Consider the following 27,868-nt stretch of genomic DNA (forward strand, 5'->3'; position numbering starts at 1 on the left):
CGAACCCGACAGTGCCACCACGCCACTTGCACACGGGCCGCACAGTGAGCCCACGCGGGCCACATGTTGTGCAGGCCTGCACTACATCATAGTAAAGAAGTGAAGGTAACAAAATATTACATGGAATTATTTGTGTTGCAGCAGCACCTAAAGATTCCCCTCAAAATCAGGGCCCTATTGGGATAGGTGCTGTCCATATATGCAAGAAGCCACATCACACAGCTTCTGGCGGAGAGCCACCTTCAGACCTGGACATCCAGGCAACAACTGCTGCTCTCTGGCCACCCAGTTCTGAAGGAAGCGCAGAAATGAGTGGCAATACCGTGACAGCTCACCCCCCCGCCCCCAAAATAATTTTGCAACCCCTGCAACTCCCTTTTTGGTCAGGACCCCCAACTTGAAAAATGCTGGTCTCCTCCCACAAAATCTGTATAATATAGGGTAAAAGCAGATGAAAGGCCAGATTTCACTGTCCATGACACATTTTTCATGGCGTTGAATTTGGTTTGGGCCTAGTAATTGCACAGCTTGTGTGTTTTCCTGGACAGTCAAGTGAAAAGTGCAGAGTACTAAAGTATTAATAAATGTATACAACTTGAAAAACAAAATTCCAGTTTGTTTATTCCAATAGGCAAAAATATTAAACACAAAACAATGCAAATTCATGGTTTATACTTTAGGAATATTAACTCTAGAGTACAATTTAAAACATATTTTACTATATAAAAAGTGAAACACTGCATTACCAAAATAGAAGACAGAAAAATAATCACACAAATTATGCAAAACATTAAAAATATGAGAAAGTGTGGCACTTTCATTTAAACTTCGGCTTTCAAGTTAAGACTGAGAACACTTGCGAACGGATGCAGTTATTCCATAGACCTGTGTTACTAAAAATATACATCTAGTCCATTGTTGCAGTCTTTCAGAAATGGAGTTACACAGATACAAAATCCAGTATGTTACACACCTATATACAGCATTTTAAACCTCAAAAATTAAACTTTGACTAAAGAAATATTTGACATAATTACTAAACTTGTAAAATCCTTATGCTAATCAAAAGGAGCCTGGTTATCTCTAGAAAGGTGGTTTTTAAAAAGTATTACTTTTTCTAGTAATATGAACTCCAATAACCTTTCATAAATGTCAACAATTTCTCAAAAAAAAATCACTACAGAACATAGCTACACAAAGTGGTTAAAATGTATACAATCTTTGCACAAAAGTGTCTAACAGTGAACAACTACTTCCTGTTGTCTAGAAGTAAATCTTTAGGTAATCAAATATTTTGATGTTAGATTTTGCTGTGTTAATGCAGCACTGAAAACATTTCCCTTTGATATAGTGAAATGGAGTTCAAACCTAAGTGTAAGCTAGCTACTTTTTTCCTTTAGTACCACTTATTTGAGTTTTTTGTTTTTAAATGGAGATTTTTTTTCTTCTGCAGATTATTATACACCTCTACCCTGATATAATGCGACCCGATATAACACGAATTCGGATATAACGCGGTAAAGCAGTGCTCCGTAGGGGCGGGGCTGCACACTCCGGCAGATCAAAGCAAGTTCAATATATAATAGCAGTTTCACCTATAACACAGTAAGACAGCGTTATATCGGGGTAGAGGTGTATTAAATGGTGGTAACCCCTGAAATGTATTCATTCAAAATTAACTACCATTGTACAATATAAGATGTAATTTCTTAAGACTACAATAACATTTACTTTAAAAAAAGAAGAAAAAACCCATTCTCAATGCAAACGTGATTAATATAAAATTTAAAAACTCTCGAGATTCACTATATAACACTGACTCCAAGTAAAAGTCTTGATGGGTATTTGGACAGTCTCAGACACGAAGCTAAACATACTTACTCCTAAAACTTTCCTGCAATTGTTTAAATAATAGTTATAAGTTTAAATACTTATGGTTATAAAAAGGTTGTTAGAGTAAAATTTCAGTCTTGACAAGACCTAGGTTGTGGCAGTTACAAAAAAATGAACTCAATGAATCAACCATATAGATAGGCTTATAAAGACTTATGTACATAAAGCTGCATGTGTAAGTAGAAGCAGTAGCCCTTTAGTATTAAGAAATCTTCCCTTTAAAATCACATTTACTTGAAAACCATAAAACCTCATAAATTCTATTGTATAAGAGGAATGTGGGTTTTATCATTTTGTTTTAACATTTATTTAAGCCCAGGAAGGAAAAAACCCGACAGCCAAAGTTAGAATGATTAAACGTGCAAGATAAAACCAGTTTACCCTTTTAAAAAAATACCATCTGATCTGTAGTTTGGAGAACAGTCAAGTGGCAGCTTTGTAAACATTAAAGTTACTCATTTGTATCCCTGGCATTTTAAATACACCTCTAAAAAAAGACAGTTAATTCTGTTACTCTGTAGCTGCAAACTTAAATGGCTGGATCTTCCAGTACAGAAAAATCTTTTCTACCACTATTGAATCAAAAAGGAGTTTAACTACTATGGAGACAATTAAAAAATAAATAAATCACAATTTCTCTAGAAAAGAAATGACTTAAAATACTAATTTGTTCTTAAAGGTAATCCATGCTTAATACTGTCATGATAAAAAGTTTGCTGGAATTACAGTTTAAATCGATAAGTTATAAGTCAACTTAAAGGTAGAGTTCAAGTAAAAGAATTTTAAAATTGTATTCCCCTACAGCTAGGAAATCAGAGGAAGGCTGTGTGTTCTGCTTAGTGAGAGCTAGGAAAGGATCTTGTGCGAAACTCTGGTGGACATCCCTTCTTGGCCTCCCAGGAGGAATTTCAAGTTATGTTAAATGCAGAATGTCTTATGTAGACATTACCTAGTAATACCTTTTACCAGCTCCCCAATACTCTTCCACTGCCTGTGGTTTGGATGCTATCAATATGCAATGGCTGGAAATTAACAAAATTTAACACAACATTGTCACCCCATTCTGAAAGGTGATTAAGAGGCTGCAGACAGTGTACAATGAGAGCTTGTTTACATTTATTTGTGCTTTAGTTTTCAGTCAAATCAAGAATGGATCTCAGGGCAAAATGCAACTAGGGAAAGTCTAAAAAAGCTTTAGTCCTTGCTCTGTGTCATGAGGTCCTTTGACATTTTTGGCCTATAAAAGGAACCCCACCACAGAGATCAAAATATTCATGAATGGATATACATTAGACCTCTATTTTACTTTCTCCACTTCCTCTGCGAAAAGACCACACAGTTATACTATGTAAAGCACTCCCTCACTTTTCAAGGAGTGGTTATTGCCAGCTTCTCTTCTCCCCATTTGTGTGTAGCTTGCAATCAATAAGCATTGTTAAAGCTATAATCTCAGCTAATAAGATTTTTTAAAAACACTACTATAGTAACCGTAAAGAATGTTGATATTTTGTAGTTTCAAACTAGCAAAATAATGACAACATGACTTACATGTTACAACATCAATGAAAGTTACAACATTAAGTTACAACATAAATGAAATTAGTTATAAATCAGTTACAGTACAATTTCTCTTTGTGCTTGCAAGATTCTTAATTTGTACATGTCCTTTTGTAACAGTCTCCTAGTCTCATTCAAGAACAAGCCTTATCTTTAGACACATTATTCCATTAAAATGATGTGCTTGATTCAATACAACAGGTGTCAAAATCAGCATAAACATACTGATACTGTAATTATGAACACATTTTCCAAAGAGTGATGAAAAATGCCGATAATTACTTTCTAATTAGTAGCTTTGTGCCTACTCCTGATGACTTAGATAAGAAACCAAAGTCACTGCATGTTCTGACAGAACACAGTGGCTCGGAGTGGGCAGGAGGGCAGCTTGGGAGGAGGAGGAGGACTTGCTCCTTTGTAATTCTGCATCCCTCTGCACCACAAAAGAAACTGAAAGAAAAATCTGTTTACAGTCTCTTTTTCCCCAGCAGCCTGACTATCCTGGATCTTCAAATGTGGTTATGGGTAAAAAAAATGTGACTAAACAGACTGGTATTACAGTCAATGCAGCTAGGGGAAACAGCAAGAAGCTTTTCTAGCTCACTCATCAGAATTGATCACAGAGTTCCAATTCAAGAATATTTGTTGCCAGTGAAAGCGTGAGCCAGAAAGAATAAAAAAACCCTTCCCTTCTAGACTCCACTTTAAGTTAACAGGACTGGTGGGAATTTTTTTTTCTTTTGAACTGAGCATATTTGGTAACTCAGAATCAAACACAGAACCCAACCAGTGCTATTTTTAGTCACTTTTCTGAGTATTATGGCATTTTCATCACAGAAAACTCCTGTCCCCAGCAGAAGTTTGATCTGCCATTGTATGACTTTTGGAGCCAAGTTTTCAACCAACTGTTTAGAGAGACCTATCGTACACAAAACTCAGTTTGCACATACCCATATACTTACAGGAATATGCAACTCACGTGGTGGGCAAACATATTGGAGTTTGTGAATTAAGTCAGGTACATGCCAAGATTTCCCACTGTTATGAAAGTTTCCATTTAACATGGAACACTGAACTGGTACTTCTAGCTGTAGGCCTATAAGAAAGTATCTCTCTCACGTTAACACATTTTCTCTGGCATGGTCTGCGATGCTGTGATTTTATTGTATGGACCTATTGCAATGTCACCCAAAATTTCATTCTTGAGTCACAAACCCCTTCTAATAAGTAACTTTTTTGAATCAGTGACTGAAGTTTTCTAACAGCTGCATCCTGAGAATGAAGATCCCTTTGCTCTGCAGTCTATATTTTACAAACACATAGACACATTCTGCGAGCATGGCTAAACAGAGCCTGCCAATGTTTGTTAACAATAGGGGGATGTAAATAATAGGAAGTGTAGGTGTAAAATCAAACCACCTAAGGAAAAAAAAAACCCTCTAGGCTATTAACAACAGTTGAAACAATGCAAAATAGTTAAAAATTGTAATCTAGACACACTGTCAAATGCAAGCCAAGCTCTAATGATATCAAGAATTTGGAGGGTTAGATTTTAAAAAGGGAAGATGGGGAGCACAGTGTATAACACTATCAACAGAATCTCCAGATTCCTTTTTCATACTAGGCAGTTTGTCAGACATCAATCCGTTGACAGTGTTATGCTGATGCTAGGAGGTCGCTGCTGATTTGATTGTTTGTTTGAAATGGAAAGATCTATTCTTTCTGCTCCAGATATCAATTTTTCCTCTTGAAGACTACATGCTGAAAACCTATTTGCTTCAGTACCATTTCCACCACTACGGTTATTTGGAACTGTGATACCGCTGACCTGCTCAAAGGATTTACTAAAAGCAGTAGTGGTAGTTCTAGCCAAACTATGACTGCCAGGCTTAGGCAGGGATTGGCTAGTAGTTAATGTCAGTCTCTTTAAAGACAGAAGATCTAAATTCTCACTCATGGCTCTCTGAGTTTGTTTTCGAGAAAAGTCTTCTTTGCAGGATTCCCCAGAAGCTTCTCTTTCTTTCCCCCCAACTTTGCTTCCTCCAGACCTTCGTTGGCTCTTCCCTAAAAGGATCTTGTTGCTGGTGTTGTTGCTGTTTGATAAGGCAGATTGGCTTGTGCTAGAAGTAGCTCTAGAGTAAAACCCTTCATCAACCTCAGATACTTCTATCAGTTCTTCTGGAATTGCTAGATCAGTATTATCTATGTAAAGGAACAAGAAAAGTGTTAATTAAAAGATGTTATCCATATTGTGATTAATTCAGATGTATACAGCTAGGCTTTGGCATTTTCAAACATGAAGCAATAATGCAATAGAGTATGGAGCAAAGTAGAAAAATGTAAAACACTTACCTATTGCATTAAATTGTAGAAAATGATTCATTATGATTTAAATTGCATCAAGTTGCATTTACTAAACCACAAGGCATGCCCGCATAATCTCATTTTGTAGTGATTTTGAAAAAAAGCAGTATTATTCATGCAAAAGATTAGGAACAGATCAGATAGAGACCACACAGAAAACTAAAAAGGTATAAATTCTATTATGTGCAAGTGCTTCTACATACTATTTGCAAAGCAAATTAATCATTAAGGTAGATTATCAATGCCACAAATTACCCATTATGGCTCCTGCAAGTTTAGAAAACCCAACAGTGTTTTAGTTTTACAACTGAAAGGTCACCTCTGCATTATCTGTTTGCCAGTATAACTAGGTTGGAAACTTAACACTGGAGTATGAATGTATCAACATCATGAAGGTGTTTCAAATGGTATAATGGGGGGGAAATGGTTAAGCGTACTGAAATGCCTTTTTGCATAAGTTTGAAATAGTCCACTTTGTTTCCTTGATAACTTTATTTGTAAATCCAACAAATATGCAAAATAAGCTCAAAGTGAAGAATAGGAAAGTATTCTCTGTCCGTGTTGAGTCTCACAGTGTGGTTTCCCCAAGTTATGTCATCATTGTATGTGGCACAGACACAATAAGAAATGGTGTGTGCAGTGCATGCATTTGTGTTTTTATTAAATTACAACATGCAAACACAACAACTGCATACTGCAACTCTCCAAACATGCAGCAGTGACCCTTTCAATCAATGGTACCTTAGAGTGCAGCTACAAAGTGCTCTGCTAAAACTGCACTCTGCCAGATGAGTTTATTCCATCCTCCATCATTTTTCTTACAGATTTTTGCCTCCTGATTTCTGGCATGCCTTTGCTGTCATTTCTAGGATCTGTAGCTGTTTCCTGCACACCCTGTATATGCTGAGAATCATTCTCTGCTAGTGCTCTGCTTTTTTCCCCATTCCCGGTTCTCTCTCCAGCCACATTTGTGACACTAATCTCAGGTATGACAAAGTTTCCCAATTCAGGAGCATCATTACCATTCTCTGGTTGTTCTAGAAATGAAGATGGATAAGAAAAAAAAAAGATGTCTGAAACAAAATCATAAAACAAACAACGAAACACAGAATTGGATGGCTGAAGCGTTATGAATTAAGCCACATGTTTGCATATTAACTTTTTGTTAATTAGCAGTATTAGTGAGGATGGGATAGAATTACTCCAATTTTTAAAAAAAATGGACTCTCTCCCATGCTGTGCTACGCTCCCCTCCAATCTCCTTTCAGTGTTAAAGTCCCGAAAGATGCTCATGAAACATGTGTTCTTGAAAATTCAAAATTACATGTTATTTTAGACATTGAGTTTAGCTTTTTCCCCCTCAATTCACTTCTATGGCCAGGTCTACACTACAGACCTGTATCAGCATAAGTACATCACTCAGAGGTGTGAAAAATCCCTATTCGAGTGACACTGTTATACCAACTTAACCCCCTGTGTAGACAGCATTATGTTGACAGGAAAGCTCTCCAGGAAGACAAGCCCTATGACAATATTGTATCAGCTGTACTAAGATGTAAAGAAAACCTTTGTTTTTAAAGTTACCTTTACAATTATCTCTATGTTAACCTGAAGTACTACCACATAGGAGCAGAGATGATGCCTTCAGTATGCACTGATATAGCACTCTCTCTTGAATGTGGTTGAACTGAAACTCCTACATCTTGATAGCCAGATCAGCTCAGGTACAATTAGATTGCCACTTTATCTCTGCATTCTTTTTAAAGTTATTTTCAACTGGAACAAGTCTGCATAGTTAGGAAAACTTTCAAGTACATCAACTTAAAATTCACTTAACCTTTATATAAAATCTGCAAAGTAACACCTGCAAAAAGCTATGTAGGTGTAACATGGAATGTTTATTCTATATAAATGTGTATATCACATCCATCTCCACAGCATCTGAGCACTTTCCATTAGCGCAATAAACATGTTGACCTCAGCCCATTTTCTGCTCTTATTTGAGCTAACAGTGAAGCTTGATGTATAGTATCCTTAGCACTTCCATGTCAGACTGATCTCAAGTACTAGACAATTACATCACTACAGGATCAAACAGGAGAAGGTAGGCTAACAGTTCATTGCAATGCTGGAGAATGATGGAAACAAGTTGAGGTACAAGTGATTATCTTAGCTTCAAGGTACTATAACTTGACTGATGGATGAGGAGGGGAAGAAAGCAAACAATACTAAATGCACAGCAACAGAGAGTGGGCCATCATTTAAAAAATAGTATGAGCATACTTTGACATTCCTGGATAGTTAAAGTAATGGTGGCAAAAATCAGTGATTACTGCAGTTCTTGATACTATACGCATGAATAAAAATAGTACCATTGAACTGGAAAAGTAGTATTCTTCTATAGTAACAAGTGACAGGAAGATCTTCAAAACCTAAAGTGCAATGGTGTATAAGTAGAGTTGGTCAAGAATTTTGACAAAACAATTTTTCATCAGAAAATGCCAATTTGTTAAAACCAAAATTTTTCACCGGAACTCATCACTTTCTGTGTCCATTCATCAGCAAAGGTTTCTTGAGTTCAGGATGGAATTTTTAGGGGGCTTGGGAGAAGGGAAGAGAAAGAAACCCTCCCTAGAACAGCCAGTAGCCCGTGGTTAGGGAATTCACCTAGGATGAGGACAGTCCCTGCCTGATTCAGAGCAGGGACTTGAACTTTCATCTCTCACATTCAAGGTGAGTGCCCTAAACAGTTTTTTGTACAAAATTTTGAAAGGTATTGGTTTCACCTGAATGTAAACATTTTGCAATTGTGAACATTTTTGCATAATGGAAAAACTGTTTTCCACCAACTCTATGCACAAGGTACTTTACAGACAAATTCCTTCCCTGAAAAGTTTACTATCTAAAGCAGGGATCGGCAACCTTTCAGAAGTGGGGTGCCGAGTCTTCATTTATTCACTCTGATTTAAGGTTTCGTGTGCCAGTAATACATTTTAACGTTTTTAGAAGGTCTCTTTCTCTAAGTCTATAATATATAACTAAACTATTGTTGTATGTAAAGTAAATAACGTTTTTAAAATCTTTAAGAAGCTTCATTTAAAATTAAATTAAAATGCAGAGCCCCTCAGACCAGTGGCCAGGACCCAGGTAGTGTGAGTGCTACTGAAAATCAGCTCCCGTGCTGCCTTCGGCACCCGTGCCATAGGTTGCCTACCCCTGATCTAAAGTTAGATTCCGACAAATGAAGACCCATCAAGAGAGGTTAAGGGCAGAGAGGGAGAGAAATGTGAATGGAGGGGGAGGGGCTGGGAGGGAAGAGAAGGGTGGGAAGAGGGAAAAACCTTTCAAACTTTACAATATATAATGTAACAAACTACACTTCCAGCAACCTATCGGCATTATAAAAAACCTTTAAAGAATTAGAACACAGATTTCCAAACTTTAAGACAATAAAAATATTCAGGAGTCAAGTGGCTTTTTATCACCAGATCTACTATGAACTGGATTTTGTGATAGGGGGAAGCTCCCAGGTCTAAGCAGTCATAGGGTATCCATCATGAAAGTTTCTACCATCACATCTGTACCATACAAAAGCAAGCATAGGAAGAGAGAAAAGAATCTCTCCATGTATATAAATAGTAACAAACTTGACGAGAATGAAAAAAATCCAATGAAAGCATAGCAATAGCCAGAAATGATAGCTCATCCTTACTCTGAAGTGCTTAATTTATTAGTGAAACAGTTCATTCAAAATCCTGAGCACTAAGTAAAGAATATCAATATTAAGAGTATTTGAGGTTTTAGAACTGCAGACAACAATTGTCTGTGCTGTAAGGTTTCTTTCAAACTTGTTGATATGAAGCCTACATATGAATATTGAAGGAACACTAATTTAGGGTAAATATATGAGTAAACACTGAAGTTGAAAGGACATGAAACCTGGTAAACATTCAGCTACTACATAGGTCTATTTGACCACCAGAGTCATGCTATCTGCTGGAAGGAATGGTTTGAAAGTAAGTCAAGTACCTGACAATTTACTACAATGGTGAAATGTTTCCAAGAACAACTTAATGGCCAAAGGCCCCCCCATGCTTCACTTGAGCAAACATCCAAAGGCCCTTTCTAATGGTTTAGGCGTTTGCCTGTATGTCAATGGCCAAAACAGTAACTTTCCCCATATTGCTTAACATGATTTTTCACCAGCTGGCAGCTGCCACTCTAAGGGAAGTGGCTTTAACACAGTACTACTGTAGTTTGTGAAGTGTTTTGGAATTCTCGAGGATGAAAGGGGTGTGTGTATGTGTGGTTTATATTTTTTAGTATCTATATAGATATATATGCATGCCTATTGTCAAAATTTCAGCAGTGAAGACAAGTCTGATTTCAACACTTGCGGAAGGGATTAAGTAGGAAAACTTACTGTTCGGTTTCCTAGGAGTATGAGTGGAGGCACAAAGGTTACCTCCAAGGGGTGTCTATTGTATTGTGTCTATTTCGGTTAACAAAGTTTTTTGATTAGAGCTAGTAATAATGAGAATAGGGAAGAAAGGTCACAAATGAACACCACATGGTACTAACTAATAAGGTGAACCAACTGCATTTCAACGTGGCTTCACACTTCTGTACGTATGTAAAGCAGCAGGGAAGTCTGCTTCTTGCAGTGGCAATGCCTATTTTGGCCACAAAGCTCTGCCACATCCCATCTTTTATAGCTAAAAAACACCTTTAATGGTCTCTAATGGACATAAGGTACCTTAAAATTCTGTTTAAAATTGGCTGCATGCGCATGCTTAAGTATGTAGCCATTATGACAAAGCACTGGAAACACCAATCTCAACAGTGTTTCTCAGTTACATTTAAACACACAGTTAGAATTCACTGGTGGCTATAAATGAAAATACCACACATTTTTCAGATTTCAGCTGTGATTTAACAACTTGTTTCCTTTCTCCCACCCGGCCCACAAAGCCCATTTTTACAGGTTTGCTTCATATGACACTATTTAGGTCTACTCATTTGATGCCAAAGGAATTAATACATCTAATTGCCAAGAACATGGGATGAGGGGGAAAAAAAACACCAAACAACCTCTGAAGGGTCACTCTGTAGTTTTTGGCATGCTAGATAGCAATTAATATGCCTAAGCATTATAAAACAAAACTGAACAAAAATATATTTAAAGCTACTATAAATTGTTTATTCTGCATCTAAGACTCTACGACACACTAGACAAGTGCTGCCAGAGATTTTATCCCATTTGCTTTCAATTTTCCTTTCTTCCTTAAATAATATATCCCTGTTTAAACAACTTTTAAACCTTACATAAGACAAGCAATTTTCCTACTTTTTTTCTATTTATGGTTGGAGACAGAACAGCCCCTACATACCTATAAGGACTGGTAATGCAAGAAATTCTTTTGCCTTTAGGCTGATTATTTACAGGAAAACCAAGTCAATAGCAACAACAGTAAAAAGCCAGCCACGATCTGATGAACAGATGGTGGACTATGTCAGACAAAGATCAAGATATCTGTCTCCCAGAGGACAGGTTGATTAAGAGACCTTTAAGCTAGATATTCAGGGAAGATGGTTGGGAGATGTAATCTCCATGCCTCATTCTAATATTGAGCAGAAGGAAAATTAAGTAAAAGAGAATGAACAGCAATGGAAAACAGAACAGAGGGTTGATGAATGGACAACAAGAGAAAAGAGTGCCAATAACATTGACAGTAACAGTCAGATAGGCAATAGTGGCAGTAAAATGACTACCTATTCAGGTGAGGAATCTGGGTGAAGGCAAAAAGGAACAACTGAGATGGCTGTACACCACTGCAAGGAGTCTAAATAACAAAATGGAGGAACTAGAACTACTGGTGGAAGAAGTGAGATCACATATTATAGGGATAATGGAAACATTGGAATAGTAGTAATGACTGGAATACAGATATTGAAGGGCATATGCTATTCAGGAAAGACAGCTAAGAACAATTATATTTTTCTTCAATAGAAGTAACACATAAATGTGACAATTATAATGAAAACTATTCACTAGATTTTCAGTGTCAATACAGAGATTGGGGTAATATTTCCAAGCCTGTTAAACAATATGCAGATCTTTCTCAAAAGACAGATTTTATTTATAGCACAGCAGTAAGTTATATTTTATACTGAAATTGGTGTAGACAGGTTTACTTCAATGCACATTTTCCATATTAGGCAACAATGCATTTTATCAAGAGATTGATTACTCCTGAAAAGCAAATTTTAAAATTAGACTAAAAGATTATAAATTGTAAGATTCCAGATCATTAAGATATGATACAAATCTAATATTAAATAAGTCCTTATCCTTTCTATCTATACTCCATACAACTGCCATTTACACATGCTTACTGTCTTCTAGTATTGGAAAAACTGTTTAATAATTCAAAAAAACTCTACTGAAACATTAGTGATAAACCGTATATTATTTACACATGTAAACACACTCAACATGGTGCTTGAATGCATTTTTCTATTAAATCTACAGACCCTGCTCTAGCATGTCTCACTCAACTCCTCCTCCCATGCTCTTGCTTTACAATCTTCCATTTTGTGTGTATGACGACGAGGAGGGGATGATGGGTGGGCATACAAGTCACAGTATTAGGAAGTAAGTCAAATTTCAATACTCAGGTTGGTGGCTCAAATTTAACCATTCCATGTGAGATCAGTACATCAACCTCATAAAAGGCAGTAACTAGCTGTCGTCAGAATTAACCAAAGTACTTTCCAGTCCTTTATATCATGAAATCAGAATTTACACAGCAGTGTCACCAGATCCATAGGGAGCATATCTAATCCTCAGCCAGTCCACAGATTTTAACTACTGAATAGGCTTTATGCGGTCAACAGCCTCTCCAATTGCAAATGCTTTCTACAATTATATAAGATCCTTTTTGAAATTTCATCCTGAGCCAGCTGAGTTATGTAGCATAATTATTTTAAACTACACAGCTTTTCAGATGGCCATACATCCATATGGTCTTCCCAGTTTGGGGGTTTAAGTGGTTTAACACATTATTCCCCACTGCTTTTCTCTTGTTTTAGTTTTGGAGTTGAGTCTAATTCCAGTAAGTCATTACATTAAAAATATATCAACCTTCTGGTTGTTTTTTTTTTTTTTTGTCAGAAGTCCATAATTCTCCAACTAAACTACTGTACTTGGATGCTCCCAGAAGTTTGTGAAGATTAGTCTGTACTAGAAGACATCATAATACTGTACTTCCATTCTAAGAGTTCAAATTATTCCAAAATGTCTCCAGAGAACAGATCTTTCAGATCCTAACTGCATTTTCTTTTCAGCTCATATGTTGGTAAGTTTTCCCTACAACTATTCCAAAAACTGAAAGTTTTCATAAGAGGGTGCACCTAACTATTGGTATTAGGAAGTTTGAGATGTCAGAAGTCAACCCATTTTCACAGAATTAGGGCCTGTGCTTTTCAGTGTAAAGTGTTCATTGTGTAATGCATTTGACATCAGCAGCTAATAGCTGTAAACATCAGGAAATCCCCATCCTCTTGGATTTCTGCATAGAGGAAATTTTACTGGAGAGTCAAAGCCATTCTCCTCAAACAAATATAAAAGTAATTCACTGAAGTTCTTAAAACTATTTATCAGAATCTATATGATGCAGCCACCAGCAAGAACAAGATTTGGGGTAAATAGCACATTTTGATTAACTTAGTCCACACACACACACTCATAACTGGTCTACAGCAAAGAAAGAATTTTCTTGAGATAGCAGCTTGTTGGAGTGTGTAATTTGTATTCCAAATACTTTTATACTGTGCAGTCCATTTAAATCCCTATTTTCTGCACCAAGACATCTAGCTTGTCAGTGTTTCTACTAAACAACAATAAACTAATCTCAAAACTCCTTTAATTTTTAAAAAACTGATATCAAGTTTCAGCTAAGACTAACTTTGTATTCGTGTCATGAGCAGGGATTCTCTGAATATTCTAGTAAGAGCCCCCAGACTAATATAAACAAGAGATGATGAATTCTAACAATATAGTCAATAGAGTAGCCTTCACTAACCCTCCCCCTTCTTGCGACCAACTCGGATATTCATCCTCGTTCAGACCATTCTCTCTCCACAACACATGTCCCTAAAGAAGGGCATTCCTGTTTTCTCTCCCCACCTTCAGTGTCTCTGATGACTTACCACATCTGCAGGTAGTTCATAAAATAAACAGCAACCACCGCCTGCTACTCCCATGGGTGGGGCAGGTGGCTGCCTCTTCACATGTTGCTTCCATGGCTGAATATTCCAGGGGCAGTTGGCAGAATGAGAGGGAGCAGGTAGACAGATGGATAGGTGATTTCAAAGCAGCTGCTATCCATCCCCCGCACCACAAGAGAGAGACACTTCATGATAGTAAAGGTTAGGAGGTAGCAAGGTAGGAGATATGGCACATCCAATTCCTGGCTGATGTTCTTGTTCTTACCTTCTACCCACAGGCCAGGAAAAAGTGAGGAAGCCCCTGGAGCCCCACTATTCCGAGTGTAATAGCAATATCTTTTTCAGGATTCTCTGGTCTATACGCTCCTAATCACTGTAGGAGCTGTTGGTTCAAGTTTTATATCCAAAACCCAAACTTTATCCAGCTCCTCAGAAGAAATTCATCAGGAATTAATAAGTCAGTTCCCACTGCAACACTAGAGCTACTTCACAGTATTTTGATCTGTATAATGAGTTTGTCTACATCAAATTTGGAGAACGGTTCAAGCAAGTCTTTCCTCCACCCTCCTCCCAGAAAAGTACACCCAGACCCCTCAGAAAAAGCAGCAGCTGTAACGTTTGAGGATTTTTCCCCACTCTATATATTACATTTAATGACCTGTTAAGAAAGCCTGTCCGGCCTGGATTTATGATTCAGGAAGAAATTCATGCTGTCCAATAGTCAGGGGTTTTGCTAGAATTTTTATAAATAACATTTTGGAAGTGAAGCTGACTGAAATTGGTATAATGCACAGTGCCTTTTCCATTTATAACCCCCCAAAAGCCTTGTCAGTCACTGAGCAGATATTTCAGATTCACTTTTGGCATACTGGAATGAGAGATGTCTAATGACCATCCAAAGTCTTAGTTTGTAGTTCCCTCCCTGAATCAAATGGAATCTTGGCAAGAACTTTTTTTTTTTTAAAGCCCTTATTTTTCTCCCAAAGGTTACCCATCATTCCTTGTTTGGGTCACACTAGTTGCTTAGAAATAGATTAATATTATGCATCTCTCTATTAATTGTCACACCATCTCTCTTCATAAGTGAATAGCTTTTTCCATGTTTTACAGGAGTCTGTTTTTCTACTAACACTATCAAACCTCTTGCCTTACTGTTATCTGCTGCAGCAAATACTTGTCCCACCCAATGTCTCTTGAACTTCGCCATCTGCATGAAGCATGATCCCTGCAAGAAGGCAATACCAAAGCATGATTTTTGTAAAGACTGCAAGACCTTTATCTTTGCTGGATAGTCAGCACCTTTAAAATGCATGAAATAAGACTTGTTAGTATTGGCCCATTATAATCCATGTTTTTATTCTGTATTATCGAAAGTGATAAAGTAGAAGACAACAGGGGAGAGTTAAATTTGCCTTCAATTTCTCTCAGAAGAAACAACAGATCCACTGTCTGTGCTCTATGCTTCCCTGTATCAGTGAGTTTGAATTACCAGCATCAAAGCCACACAGAGAAGCAAGGTTAAAGACAGCGTGACAACTGGCTAAACCATGTTCAGAAATGGTTTCTTGCTTAAAACACTGAGCCACGATTTGCTTGAGAGCTGCTGGCCCCTTACTGATTTCAAGGAGATTCTGACAAGTCTTAGGCAGCAGCAGATCCTGCCTTACTTTCTTCCGCTAATTAGAAAGGGCCAGTAGCCATTTTGCACACTGTAGGCTGATATACTCCCTTGTATTACTATGATTTCAGTTAGTAATAACTATTGGAACTTATCTAAGCACTTGTCATCTCCACCACTGGCTCTGACCCATAAATAGCCATCTCTTAGGACCATTGCACTCAACCTGTTTTCATTGATACTTTAACATTTTTCATGAAGAGATTGATGTAAATATTACCACAGTGGGCATTATTGTGTGTCAAGGTAAATAAGCGAGAGTTTTGTAGATTTAATCTTGCTTTAAAAACTAAACACCCCTACAAATTTGGATGTCATAATTTTTTAAAAAATCAGCACTTATCCAAGATCACTGGGTCTTTACCATTTTTTAAATAGCCTTGTAGTAATTTTGTTGCTAATTATACTGCCTATATAATAATGATGCCTATTATAGTAATATAACAACACTGAGCCCATCCCAAAACAGTCAAAACATCAATTAAAGATAAAGGAAGACCATATTATATAAGAGCCAATATTAATGATCTTCACCGGCTCTCAACTCAAGGTGGTAGTTACAAGGCCTTAGGCACAGCAAGTGATCAAGAGCACAGATCTGTGCTGGACTTGCTCTTCCTTCTCAGACTGGAGAAGAGGAGTGCAGATAATGGACTACTGCAAAAACAGAAGCCTTAACATGCTGTTTTCTGCCAGCCCAGACTGGGCCTGATTAAAGACCTCTGATGAAGTTTTTTTTTAGCTTCTATTCTTTCATATTTATGATAATTAATACAATTGTAACATGACCATCTTCTCCCACTCTACACCCTGCCCAGCTTTCTTTGAACATTTTGCATGAAGGTTCTATGGGGAGAACATTACCTCTTTTAAATTACTTTGGTTATTGCAACTAATAATTGCTTCATTTTGGACATAAATCTGGGACACCCTGTAACAGATATTTGATATACTAATGCTTCCAGCTAAATAAATGGTATGGGTAACTTCTTTAGCTACAGATTCAAGAATTTTGTACAGTCCTACATTTTAAAATAAAAACAAAATTTTGAAGAACTGAATAGCTAAGAAGTGAAACAGATCAAATGTTCACTCAGAGCTACGGCAAGGAAATCTTTATTCCCCAGTCAGGAAAAAGGAATCTGTTACTGGCAGTTAAGTCTCAGTATATAATAGCTCACTCAGGATAAGCTCACTCAATAGCACAGTGGCTCAAACATCCTACTGGGCAATACTCAATATCTAGTCAAATTCATAACACAGACCCAAGTGAGCTGCTCTGTTCATACTCTTCAGAGAAAGATCCATGATATTGGATTTTTAAAGAGACTAATATATAGCAGCTTTCACCTCACTAACCAGACACATTTTGGTTAAGATTAAAATTAAATAGAAGATGTGTGCATTAGTCTTAGAATTTCAACTTTTTTAAAAAAATAGCTCTAATAAAAAAGCATGACATTTAATGTGTACAGTGTGTTTCTTACCATGTCTCTTCCATCTATGCCCCCTGATGGACATACTAGTCACAGCATTTCTTGATATTCTAGATGAAGTGGGGGTAATTTCAACCTGAATGCATCTTGTACCTTCTTTACTAGATTTCATGGCACCTTGAGGCAGTGAGGCCTTTATTGCATTAGCAACCTAGGGAGGAAAAATCTGGGTGAAGTTCTTATCAAGATTTGAATTCTAACAGAAGTACTATTTACAATAATTAGCAGGGATTTGGAGCAATCAAATTTTTGAATTGCTCCGCTCCGGCTCCAGGCAAAAACCTACTGGTCCATGCTCCAGCTCCAGGCTCCGCTCCAAAGCCCTGGTAATTAGAATATTTTTACAACTCTGGGAAAAATATAATACCACATGCAATCTGAGATCAGCTATGATCATAAGGTTCAAAGTAAGTATCAAAGATTAGACTAAAATCTGTTTGCACTTATGCCTTTATTTCCTGGTGGTTTGAAGTCTTAAATCAAGCAACCAGCACAATGCTTTAAACAGCTACTTTGATGGTAGCCCCCATTTAAAACAAAGACTACTTACCACATACTTCATGGCTTTAAATTCTATTTTTCCATTGTTTGAGTGCACAAAGTAAATTTACCTTTGAGGGGGGGCGGGGGGGGGGGGAAAGGAGTATTAAAAATGCATGCTTCCAAGCATCTTTAGCCTAGGTAGGACATTGATGATTCCCTGTGGGCCTATGGTTCATTATAATGCTGCATCACCAGCATGATTTATAGTTTAGTAACTTTGTACCTAGATTTGTATAGAAAAATCCCAACATAATACCTACCAGCAGCGGTTCAGGATACAACTCCAGCTGAGCTCTATATAAAATGTCATCCATTGCTTTACGAGCTAGATCCCATTCTCCATTATAACTAGAAAAATTATAATTAAGTATGATTACCAAGTTTTATAAACTGCATCCTCATTTTTATCTCAAGTAATAGCTGTCTCTCTCTCTCCTTGGTCACATTATCTTTAAACATTAACAATAACCTCATTTCTAAATAAGTTCAGGTGAATCATTAAACTTACTATTAATAAGAACAAAAAGTACAGGGAAACAATTCTCTTATAAACAGATAGTTTTGACTTTTTAATTAAAGAAAAAAGAAATGCAAGTTTAAAAGCAGTTTGTTTATCTTACACTCCTGAGTGTTTAATTTTAGGTAAACAGTCAACTAGTTGTTGCATTTTAGTCATGGAATTTCAATAGAAGTGTGCTGTCTGCTGTTCCACATTTTGAAAATTTACTAATGTTGTGAACAAGTCTATGGGATCAGTTATTTCAGTTAATACAACATCATCAAAATTCAGTTAGTTTACCTGTGAACATTACTGGATGATAAGAGTGTTGAAGACAAAAGCAGCAATAATGTGGATGTGGCAAGAAAAAACTAAGATTGAAATAAATTCTCCAAAACTGGACCTCCATTTGTCACTTCTAAGCATGAACATGTATGTGAGTAAGAATGGATATGGGATGAATAGATACACTAGTTGCAAACGGTTATTAAAAATATTCTGATATTAGTTCAATTTGCCAAGTGGAATTTTCCCCCTCAAATGGCATGCTTTATTGCAGCGTACAGAATTATCCTATTAGGAGAATATACTCCTAAACATATTTCTGCCAGTCATGAATTAACAGGTATGAAAGGACATCTGCGATAGAGTATACAAGTTAAGCTGTCATATGTATTTGGTAAACTTACAAGGCATAGTAAATCCCAGTTAGCATTTGCACCATGAATTCAGAAGAAACTGGAATCCTGCTATTTACTCCTTTGTATTTTCTTACTTGTTGCCGAGGATATCCACAGACACAGATTCTAGAGAAACCATGCATTTGGCATTAGTACAGCTGTTAATTTAGATGACTCCATATCTAAAATATTACAACACTAAGAAGAGTTTACTATATGCCACAGCCAGAAGTGGAAACCACAAAGCGAATCCATCCAGCAATCAATTTTTCTGAATTAGATCACTCTTATATATCCATTTTGAAAAATATATGCAAAATAAGTGTTCAAAATGCCCTCTACTGGTAGAGTATGAGCCCTTCATACTTCATTACACACAAAAGAAATTTAAGTCACTCATGCTACAAGCATATAGCAAACAAAATACACAAGTATCAGATTACTCACGATACTATACTTCTCAAAACACACACTGGTGAATCTACCATATGTTGCTCCTCATAAAATGAAATTACCTTTGCCAGTATTGCAGCATATTACATGCTCTAAATTTACAAAGTTACTCTAACAATGGTAAAAATCTTTTCAGTTAGATTCCATCACAGATTGTAACTTATGTGGCTTTTTTAGATCAAAAATGACAAACTTGACACACATAGTAAATCACTGAATATACATTAACAGACTTTTTCCGAAGACTAAAGGAATAGAATGTAATTTAACTGCAGTATTTTATTCAAGTTTTGTTATGATGTCTTCCTCAAGGTGGAAACTGGAAGATATTAAAGATCAGAAACTAATTTTGAACTGTTATAATGAAATACTCTCTTAGCAGATACTTTATCCTTGTAACACTCCCCTGGTTTCTGTTTGCAGTTTACAGTAACTAGTACATGCATCTAACCTTTTCTGCCATAAACATAAAAAATGAATCTGAGACTGAGTCCAAAGATCTTCTATTCTTCAGGTGTCAATAGTTCTTCATAGATAGGAGGTCCTATGTTTTAATCCTGGTTCTGCCATTGACTTGCTGTGCATTCTTGGATACAATCACTTCATCTCTCTGTGCCTCATTCTGCCACCTAGTCTTTGTCATGCCTATTTGAAATTGTAAATTCTTTAGATGAAAAACTCTCTCTCTCTGTATGTGATTGGGTTTCGAGGTACTACTGTCATACAACTATTGACTGAATGTTTCCCCTCAATCCTTTGAATCTTTTTGCTACACCTCCAAATTTTCTATCTTATTCTTGTAAAGCCATCCCATCTTTACAAATCTCTATTCTTCAGAGATCAATATTTTCTTCTTGTTATAATTTTTTCTACGTTTACATAAAAATAATTCTAGCACCAGACTCCCTGACATGGTCCATGGATATCCACAGATATGCAGGACTCTAGATATAAAATTTGGATCCACATCCATCCACGATCCACAAAAATGGTCCGTGGATATCTGCAGATTTGTGGGGCTTTAATTATGTGGCAGGAGTGATTGCATGCTGCATGAATTTTTATAGGCCTCCTACATGTCTGAAGAGGATTTTTGATGGTTTTGTTGGAGAATGAAGCTAATTTTACATTTAGTTATCCTTAAGTGTGTGGTCTCATGCCCCAATTCTGTCTTGACATTGGTGATTATGAGAATTCATTTTGCTCTATAAGTGATCTGAGCAGTGTCTGGATCCACAGAGTTTATATTTGGATTTTATGTGATTTAACAGATAGTCAATGAAGGGAAACACTCAGAACGTGAACCCATAAATTAAACTGTATTTCTGAGCTCAGCAAACATTCGTGAGTTTTACTTCATGCCTCACAAAGTAAGAGACAGTCTTCTTATTTGAAGGGTATCCAACTGGCTATGTTTTTCTGCATATCTTCATCACTAGTAAACTTGACCCAACCAAGGTCTATAATACAATTACAATTAAACTAGTACACTGTAATACACATACATTGGGTCAACCTTACTGGTGATGATGCATAAGTAGCAAAGAACACAACTTAGCCTTTAGATCCCAGGTGATTTAGCAAATAGAAAAAAAACAGTTTTTCCTTAAAGTGCTCAGCCATAGTGAAAAAACAGTGCCAGGTTTAGCTATGCAGTTTACTCTTACACATTCTACTTTTAGACAAATGCCGACTAGAAAATTTCCAAACAGGCAGTAATACAAATATTGTTAAAAAGTGTTTATGGGTTCCAGAAAAAAAAATCCTACTTTTATAGTTCTTTCTATTTTCATCTTTGCAGGGCATAACCTAGAATATTTTTCTGGTAACCTGAAAGTTTTTTTAACCAATAAATTCTTGCCTCTGATACTGGATACTCTAGACAGATGGCAATGAGGATAAGAGATGTGAAATTAGGAAAACTGAACTTTTCTTGTATATTTAAGGGTGTTTTCCTAGTCTCCATAGTTTATGAAATGGAAGACGTTGTAGGCTATAAGATAATCAGGGACTGGAGAAAAGGATTATAGAGTTGTTTTGTGGACTAAGTTATATGAGTATGCTAGCTAGATTTTCCACATTAGTGCTCTGAGTCACTACAGCAGAGGCATTTGTCATTTCTTCTGGATCCATTTTCCATCTCCTCTTTTGTTCCAGAAACTGAGTTTCCTTGGTAACAATGCTTGCTCTATTCTGGATCAGGCACTTCCCTGCGTCACTCACTCTGGCTTTCCATGTTCTTTTAAGGTTGCAAAGTCAAGCACTCAAAAGTTAGGAAATGACAGAATTTAGGCTGCCCTGAAACTTTAATTTGGTCCCTCATGTGTATAGATTAAAAACAGTCTAATTACATGACCCTGCTTCATTCTGTGCACAGGGAATGAAGCAGCTGTTCAACATTTTTATCATCATCCAGTCAATGGCCCATCTCCTTACTGCATGCCAGCCAAAGCCTGCAAAGAATGGTGAATGCTTGGGAAGATGGGCTACTGAGATCATATGCTGGGCCTGGGATAGGGGTTTGTCAGGAGAGCCTGACCCAGTTTCTCTCCCCTCCTGCCCCTGGAGTTCCACGTGCAATGTGTTTTGCAGCTGCAGGAGAGACATGGGCCTGGCCTTAGATGAGAACCTGTTACAAAATTTTGGCAGTATGCCAAAATAACTGAACCACCACAAGTGACAGAAGAGGGAAAATTATTTTCAAAAGTTTGTCTCAGTTAAACCTGAAAGGAATTAAATGGGACAAAGCAGCAGCACTTCCCTGGTCTCGGTTTATCCCTGCCCAATTTCAAAGGTTTGCAGCAAACAGTGATATTAGAGCTTCTCAAACAAATGATGCAACCATTTATGATAGAATATGTTAGGCACCACCTGGGGGTGGTGCTCCCCCTATAATTAAGAGTCTGATTCAAACAGCCTTGAGCTGTCAACCCTCGTTTGTTCAACTTATATAAAAATTAGTTCCCAGAGAACTAGATTCTGGTGATGGGTTAAATAATAACTGCACCACAAAGCACTGCAAATGCTGTGGAATTTGCTTTAATTAAACTAGCACTCAAACCCAAAGCCAGGAATTCCAGAATGTCTGGAACTCAAGATTGAGAGAGGTCTATTTTCACTCTCTTGCATAAAGAGAGAATAAGATCTCTAAACCCTTGAGTAAGTTAGAGAGTTAGGTTGTTTTCAGGGGAGTACCCACAATCTGATAGCTCCCTCTTTCTTAAAGTTTGATTGCCTCATGCCCAGAGAAAAGCCTGAAGCAAGAGGGACTCTGAGGAAATCCTCTGACTCACTGTCTGTTCAAGTCCATGGTTTAATCATGGACAGCTTTATTAGATATGGGCACAATGGCCTTAGATCAGTCTGGAGCTAGGAGGATTAACTTCCATGCAAATATGGCAACGTTCTGCTAGACTGCCTAGAAAAAACCCATATCAAGTCATCTGTTTGCCCCAGATTTCTTAAACCTTCCTGAACTACCTCCTTGCTTTTGTGTTTGTTTTGGAGGTCCATAGAAAGTCAAAGTTTGTCTCGTTTTCTATACATCTCCTTGTCTACCACAAGATTTCACATTTCCCCAGGCTCACCAGCAGGTTACTTTATTCGAACCACTGTACTTTTGATGCTTCCTGCTCTCCCATCTGTCAGTAATTCACAGAAGTTGTTTATTGCTGCCCCTTTATCTAAGCCCACAATGGTTTCACTGTTGAAAAGGTTGGGACAGTGCAACAAATAAAGTTAGTTAAAAATGAAATCCTCCATCAGATACTTGACTGCCACAGCATACAACCCCCAGTGGTCTATTGCTGTTGAGGCTCATGCATGGAATAGTTTTAAATGTTCTGCTTCTGACTGCATTCTGTGAACGGTCTGGATCTTCATGTCAACCTTCCTTTGAACAAAGATTTATTCCAGTCAAGTCTGCTTCTTCTCTTGAGCGCCAGTTTTGGTATCTCTGCCTTGTCAACAAGCTCTAATATTTTTGGATGTTCCTACATATTGGAACTTGAGACATATTGAATGTCTCACCCATGAGGAGGATCTTTTTAATCAGTGACAAACTTTTTAAAAGCCACATATATTTTCTTGAAATAAGAGATCTGACAGCTTGGTTTTGAAGGACAGTTCTGTGGAATTTTGATTTAGTTGGTGGGGAGGAACAGTGGACACACCTACCTTTCTCCCTCCCCTTCACTGATACAATGCTCATCATTATAGCATCTCCATGCTTAATTCAGATGCTCTCCTTCTAGCAGAGGCTTATGAGGCTATCGAATATTAAGACATACTGGTAATATTTTACATGGCATCACAGAAGAGGCAGACGAACAAGACAGATTTGGCTAAGATCTTGCTCGAACTACTTGTTTCTGTTGCTGCAGAAACCAAATTAATCTCTGGCTCCCAAATGAAGCCTGCAGAAAAAGCCCCAAAGACTAACATTCATTTCAGAGGGGGGAAAAAAGTATCAGTTTTTCTGTTAGGGGACTTTCAGTGTTGCCAAAGCTTCTGAGGCATGATAGCTTCATTTCTTTGTGATCTTCCCATAATCTTGCATCTCTGTCAAAAGAACACATCAGGACACTGGCAAGTACTAATTTTCCACCACGACCCACTAACTGCTCAACTCCATGTCTTCTGTATGTTAGTGCAGGGACTGAGCTAGCACGTGTCCCTATGATCGGTTCTTACTTCTGACGAGGCTATAGCGGCCCAGTGACTACACGATAGCGCCAGAGTGGTATTTTAGGTTCCCTGATGGTGCTTTTCTGCAGGGACATGCATAATGGCTGGAGTGGTGCTGGTGCTTCTCGCTGTTGCAGAGGTCCCACCTGAAGGCAGTGTGTGTGTGTGTGTGGGGGGAGAACGCAATGCCTTTACATCAGGCTGTATGCATTATGGGCACTATGTAGGAGCAAGAGAATATGGCTGATTGATTGAGTAAATCAGTCTCCTTATCTGAAGGTACAATCTTGGTGGTGGACTTTTTTCTCCCCCACAATCCCTCTTTTCCATCAAAATACGTTGGTGCCTGTTCCTTCCTTTATAGTTCAGGTAGCAGGGACCTTTAATATTTGGCTTCATTAAACCCTGGTTGCAGGGGCAAATACTGGCCTGGAGCTCTTGCAGATGTCAGCCATGTGATATACCTGGAGAGGCTAGACAGTCGCACATGAGATCATGAGTCCACAGGCTCAGATTTCAAGAGATGCCACCAACCCTCTGAGGCCCAAGACCTATTTCATCTTTGCTCAGGACTCTCTCTGCCATGAAGTGTACTGATATTCCACTTAAAGAGATAGAGTTGAGAGTCAGCAAGTCCCTTATATATAAAGATGACGTCACAAGACTTATACTCTATCTGATCTGGAAACTTATGCTTGTTTGTTTTCCTTCAGTGCTTTTCCTAGATCAAGGCCTAGGGACTTAAGACAAACTTAAAAAGCATTCAACTAATACCATATTGTCCAATAAATGGTTTTAGGGTACACGTGACTAGGGTCTAGGGCTGTGAAATTAGATCATACACTCTTTAGAGCAGGAACCACATCCAATTTTATTTATACAGCAGAGAAAATGGGGTCATAATCCCATAGGGGCCTCTGAGCGCCACAGTAGCTTCAGTGTGCATTCTCTAGCATACCCAGAACTAATTTTTTAGTGGCTAGATGGTGACAGAACCATAGACAAGACTGATATCCATGGAGAGGACAAAGATGGAAACAATCTCCTTTTCTGAAGCATGACCTATAGGATTGAGGTAGATTAGCAGGTTATTGTGGGAAAGTCTGTATTGCCATCATCCATCTTTCACACTTTTCTTGATCTAAAAAAGGTATATTTTGGAGACAAATATAAATGTACAATGACCGCAATGGTTATCACTTGCACTCTGCATGACACTTTGCATGTTGATTTCAGTATGCATTCAACAAGAAAGAAACCCAAAAGAGATTGTATCTTTGGATCATCAGAGCAAAAGACCAAAAAAGAGTCATGCTGAGACTCATGTACTCCTACTAGAACCAGCATTTGAGACAGGGAGTAGAGATTATGAAATAAGCTTCAGTGAACAATATGCTTATTTGCCACTCAATAGCAGATGGCTGCTTGGTAACTCTAGAGTAGCAGTCTGAGGCTAGGCATATAGAAAGCTAACCAACTATGGTTAAAAGCAGAGGTATTTGGTTATAATGATTGGGATCATTAGCTTTATTGCATCACCAACTACCTATATTTTTTTAACTGGGAATAGCTTCCTTAGTATGCATACATCTATTTTATGGAATGATTACTGGTAATACATGAGTAGGCATAAGACCCTTATTCTGGGAAAATAACCAGACATTTGCTCTGATTTTCAGCTACACTTATTTTTTTTTAAAAAGGTGTATTAGATTGAAAATAGAAATCTGTGATGTATTGTAACTGCTAAAATCATGAAAAGACTTCCCAATCTAGCCACACATCTGATGCCAATATCACTCAGAACTCTAAATAGGTACCCTAGGCCAAGTTATTTTCTACCAAAAAAAATCAGCTAAAATGGAAAGAGGGGAGCAGCATTCCTCTGCTACACAGCCCCAACGTAGAATAAAGATAATGAAAACAGAGGCATTCATTTCTGCTTCCACTATTACTAAAGGTATCTAAATAGAGAATTCTGTATATATAATAAAATCAAAGATTAGGTAAATTCACATAATTGATGTGCTGCCAGTGTTATCTCTAATCTTGAGTTTGACTTTTGTAAATTGATATTGTTAAAGGTTTGGCATGATGAATAGCAACAGTGTTACATTTCCAAATCTCTGTTTGATAAAAAATAATTAACCTTTCTAAAAAGGCTGTTCAGTGTAACTCAGACTTTTACCTTTATTTGGGCAGATCCTTCAGCAGAACCATATGAAATGGAAATGCCTAAGATATCCTGCTGATTCACTTAAAATGAGGGGAAAGGGAAGATTCTTTAGAGGGAATCCCACTACCTCTTCCACAGATCCTCCTCAGACCTAGCTCATTACCAGATCCACATCCACAGACTTAAATGCACTGAAACATATCCTGGACCTCTTGTGTAAACCTCTTCCATTCCCCTGGTTACCTAAATTGCTTTCAGCCAGGAGATCTTTGGAAAGATTTACAGACAGATTTACAGACAACTCTCCAATACCAAATTTTACAGGCTACTTCCCTCAGATCCCACTGAGGAATACACTAAGAAACTGCACCATCTACTCAGGACACTCCCTACACTAACACCGGAACAAATCTAACCCCGACCAGGGTTATTCTATCTACTACCCAAGATCCACAAACCCGGAAATCCTGGACGCCCCATCATCTCTGGCATTGGAACTCTCACTGAAGGACTGTCTGGATATGTGGATTCTCTACTCAGACCCAATGTTACCAGCACTCCCAGCTATCTCCGTGACACCACTGATTTCCTGAGGAAACTACAATGCATTGGTGACCATCCAGAAAACACCATCCTAGCCACCATGGATGTAGAGGCTCTCTACACAAACATCCCACACACTGATGGAATACAAGCTGTCAGGAACAGTATCCCTGATGATGCCACAGCACAACTGGTTGCTGAGCTCTGTGGCTTTATCCTCACACACAACTATTTCAAATTTAATGACAATATATATCTCCAGATCAGTGGCACCGCTATGGGCACCCGCATGGCCCCACAATATGCCAATATCTTTATGGCCGACCTGGAACAACACTTCCTCAGCTCCTGTCCACTCACGCCCCTTCTCTACTTACGCTACATTGATGACATCTTCATCATCTGGACCCATGGGAAGGAGACTCTGGAAAAATTCCACCATGATTTCAACAGCTTCCACCCCTCCATCAACCTCAGCCTGGACCTATCTACACGGGAGGTCCACTTCCTAGACACCACGGTGCAAATAAGTGGTGGTCACATTGACACCACCCTATACCGAAAACCTACCGACCGCTATGCCTACCTTCATGCCTCCAGCTTCCATTCCGGGCACACCACAAGATCCATTGTCTACAGCCAAGCACTGAGGTACAACCGTATCTGCTCTAACCCCGCAGACAGAGACCAACACCTAGAAAATCTCCACCAAGCATTCTCAAGACTATAGTACCCACACGAGGAAATAAGGAAACAGATCAACAGAGCCAGATGTGTACCCAGAAGCCTCCTACTGCAAGACAAACCCAAGAAAGAAACCAACAGGACTCCACTGGCCATCACATACAGTCCCCAGCTCAAACCCCTCCAACGCATCATCAGGGATCTACAACCCATCCTGGACAATGATCCCACACTTTCACAGGCCTTGGGTGGCAGGCCAGTCCTCGCCCACAGACAACCTGCCAACCTGAAGCATATTCTCACCAACAACTACACACCGCACCATAGTAAACTCTAGCTCAGGAACCAACCCATGCAACAAACCTCGATGCCAACTCTGCCCACATA

At 38.1% G+C, this 27,868-nt stretch overlaps 1 protein-coding gene across 15 annotated transcripts in view; it reads right to left on the reverse strand.

Moving 5' to 3' along the window:
- Positions 1-595: 595 nt before the first annotated feature.
- FAM126A (family with sequence similarity 126 member A) overlaps positions 596-27,868 on the reverse strand; it is an 83,865-nt gene continuing 56,592 nt past the window's right edge. For 12 of the 15 annotated variants that reach the window (XM_039523875.1, XM_039523871.1, XM_039523868.1 and 9 more), the window contains 4 exons: positions 18,949-19,065; positions 18,021-18,108; positions 17,209-17,368; positions 596-5,652 (listed from right to left, as the gene is read on the reverse strand). In XM_039523875.1, coding sequence (XP_039379809.1) covers positions 5,090-5,652; positions 17,209-17,368; positions 18,021-18,108; positions 18,949-19,065 — 928 coding nt within the window. In that variant the 3' untranslated portion in view covers positions 596-5,089. Of the gene's footprint in view, positions 5,653-6,555; positions 6,852-15,195; positions 15,269-17,208; positions 17,369-18,020; positions 18,109-18,948; positions 19,066-27,868 lie in introns of those variants that run through there. The other 3 variants (XM_039523880.1, XM_039523881.1, XM_039523882.1) reach the window with 3 other exon arrangements.

The sequence above is a fragment of the Mauremys reevesii genome, linkage group 2, assembly GCF_016161935.1.
Source record: "Mauremys reevesii isolate NIE-2019 linkage group 2, ASM1616193v1, whole genome shotgun sequence".
NCBI lineage: Eukaryota > Metazoa > Chordata > Testudines > Geoemydidae > Mauremys > Mauremys reevesii.